Source organism: Cynoglossus semilaevis, chromosome 8 (genome assembly GCF_000523025.1).
Source record: "Cynoglossus semilaevis isolate Cse_v1.0 chromosome 8, Cse_v1.0, whole genome shotgun sequence".
Lineage (NCBI taxonomy): Eukaryota > Metazoa > Chordata > Actinopteri > Pleuronectiformes > Cynoglossidae > Cynoglossus > Cynoglossus semilaevis.
Genome location: NC_024314.1, coordinates 29,095,665 through 29,097,500, shown reverse-complemented (window position 1 = coordinate 29,097,500; position 1,836 = coordinate 29,095,665). Strand labels below are relative to the sequence as shown.

Below are 1,836 nucleotides of genomic sequence, written 5' to 3'. Positions count from 1 at the left end.
GGGGCAATGTTGGTGACGTAAACTGATCAATAATTCAGTGTTCTCCTCCCTGACCACAGGGGTCACTGTCTGTAACCAACCGGTCTGTTTGACTGTGTCCTCCAGGTTTTGAGAGGGGGAAGGAGGACCTCCTGCCTCTGCCACTGAAGGAGGACTCACACTCCATCTCCAAGAGCAAGGTGAGAGACGACCTTCAGTCCTGAACCGTCTGGATTCACTGGTCACTGGTAAAAAACAGAGCAGTAGAAATGTCCAGTCGTGGTCTGTGGGCGGAGCTGCTGTAGACCAGGAGGAGTTCAGTCTCTCAGCTCTGGTCCAGTGTCTGCCAGGCTGGTGGACATGAGACGGACATGTTGGAGTGTAGTGTGAACGTTAACGTCTGTCTTTGTCCCCAGTCTGAGACCAAGCTGTACAATGGATCAGACAAAGACGTGTCGGTGTCTGGAGGGAAACTCACCAAGAAGGAGTCTCTCAAGGTAAGAACGCTCACATCAGATTAGCTCCACAGGATCCGGACTCTTACTGTAAGTCCAGGAGTTAAATATAGGAGATGTTCATTATCCTGCTGTACTGACCAGTCACGGTAGGTCGGAGGTCAGCTGCACCCTGACCTCCGCATGACCGGTAAACAGAGGAAGGATGAGATGAGTGTTTTGACTGGTCCATCACTGGTCAGAACCCATCAGTCCATCGGCGTGGACCTCCCAGTGAGACGTGTCTTCATCCAGTCGTCCTCCGTGTCTCTCCGTTCTCCCTGCAGGTGCAGAAGAAGAACTACAGGGAGGAGAAGAAGAGGGCGACGAAGGAGCTGCTCAGCACCATCACTGACCCCTCGGTCATCGTTATGGCCGACTGGCTGAAGGTGAGGTCAAGGTCAAGGTCAAGGTCAAGGCCCTTTACCGCATCAGCTTAACGTAGAGCGTCAGTGTGTAGAAACTGTTCCACTTAAAACCACTAGGGGGTGCATTGATCTAAAGGACACCGTCTAATAACCGTCCTGTTCGCCTGTGTTTGGACTCCAGATCCGTGGAACCCTGAAGAGCTGGACCAAACTGTGGTGTGTACTGAAGCCCGGCGTGCTGCTCATTTATAAAACCCACAAGAACGGGCAGTGGGTCGGGACGGTGCTGCTGAACGCCTGTGAGCTGATCGAGAGGCCGTCCAAGAAAGACGGCTTCTGCTTCAAACTCTTTCACCCGCTGGAACAGTCCATCTGGGCCGTCAAGGTCAGAACTGCCTCTGGGCTAGGACCATGAAGGGGGGGGGGTGTTGGGGGGGTCTGTTGGTTTAAAAGCGTCTGATTGTCCACTGTATAATTCAGAGCTCCTCTCTGCTCCGTTTGGCTCAGATACAAAAACCTTCTTTTCGTCCGTCACTCCATCACCGTGACACTCAGTTCAAGTGCATTGTGTTTTGTTTTGTTTTGTTTCCACCATGAAAGGCTTGAATCCCCGTGGCCGCCCTGTGTTGTTGTTGTTGTTGTTCCTCCTTCTGTCCTCTCTCTTTCATCCACTGCCTCAGCCCCGGCCCATCTGCCCCTGATGAGTCACTCGGCGACGCTCACTTCCTCCTGTTTGTTCAGACCGTGAGGCTCAGAGTGTGGTGACGTTTGTCGTCTGCTCCAGTTACTCATCAGCTCAAACCCTCGCTCTCTGTCCTCTGCAGGGTCCTAAAGGAGAGGCGGTGGGCTCCATCACCCAGCCGTTACCCAGCAGCCACCTCATCTTCCGCGCTGCGTCAGAGTCTGATGGTAAGAGAGCGGCTGTGGTCCAGACACTGGACACGGAAAACTGCTGTCAATGTTGAATCATTAACACTGATGCTGTAAATGTATCA

The 1,836-nt window shown here is 53.0% G+C and overlaps 1 protein-coding gene across 1 annotated transcript in view; it reads left to right on the top strand.

The window, feature by feature from the left end:
- The window catches only part of LOC103383056 (oxysterol binding protein-like 8), a 15,994-nt gene that overhangs the window by 2,527 nt on the left and 11,631 nt on the right, over nucleotides 1-1,836 (top strand). The window contains exons 2-6 of the mRNA XM_017034625.2: nucleotides 106-179; nucleotides 396-476; nucleotides 761-862; nucleotides 1,023-1,226; nucleotides 1,666-1,750. Of these exons, the coding sequence (XP_016890114.1) occupies nucleotides 106-179; nucleotides 396-476; nucleotides 761-862; nucleotides 1,023-1,226; nucleotides 1,666-1,750 (546 nt within the window). The remainder of the gene's footprint in view (nucleotides 1-105; nucleotides 180-395; nucleotides 477-760; nucleotides 863-1,022; nucleotides 1,227-1,665; nucleotides 1,751-1,836) is intronic.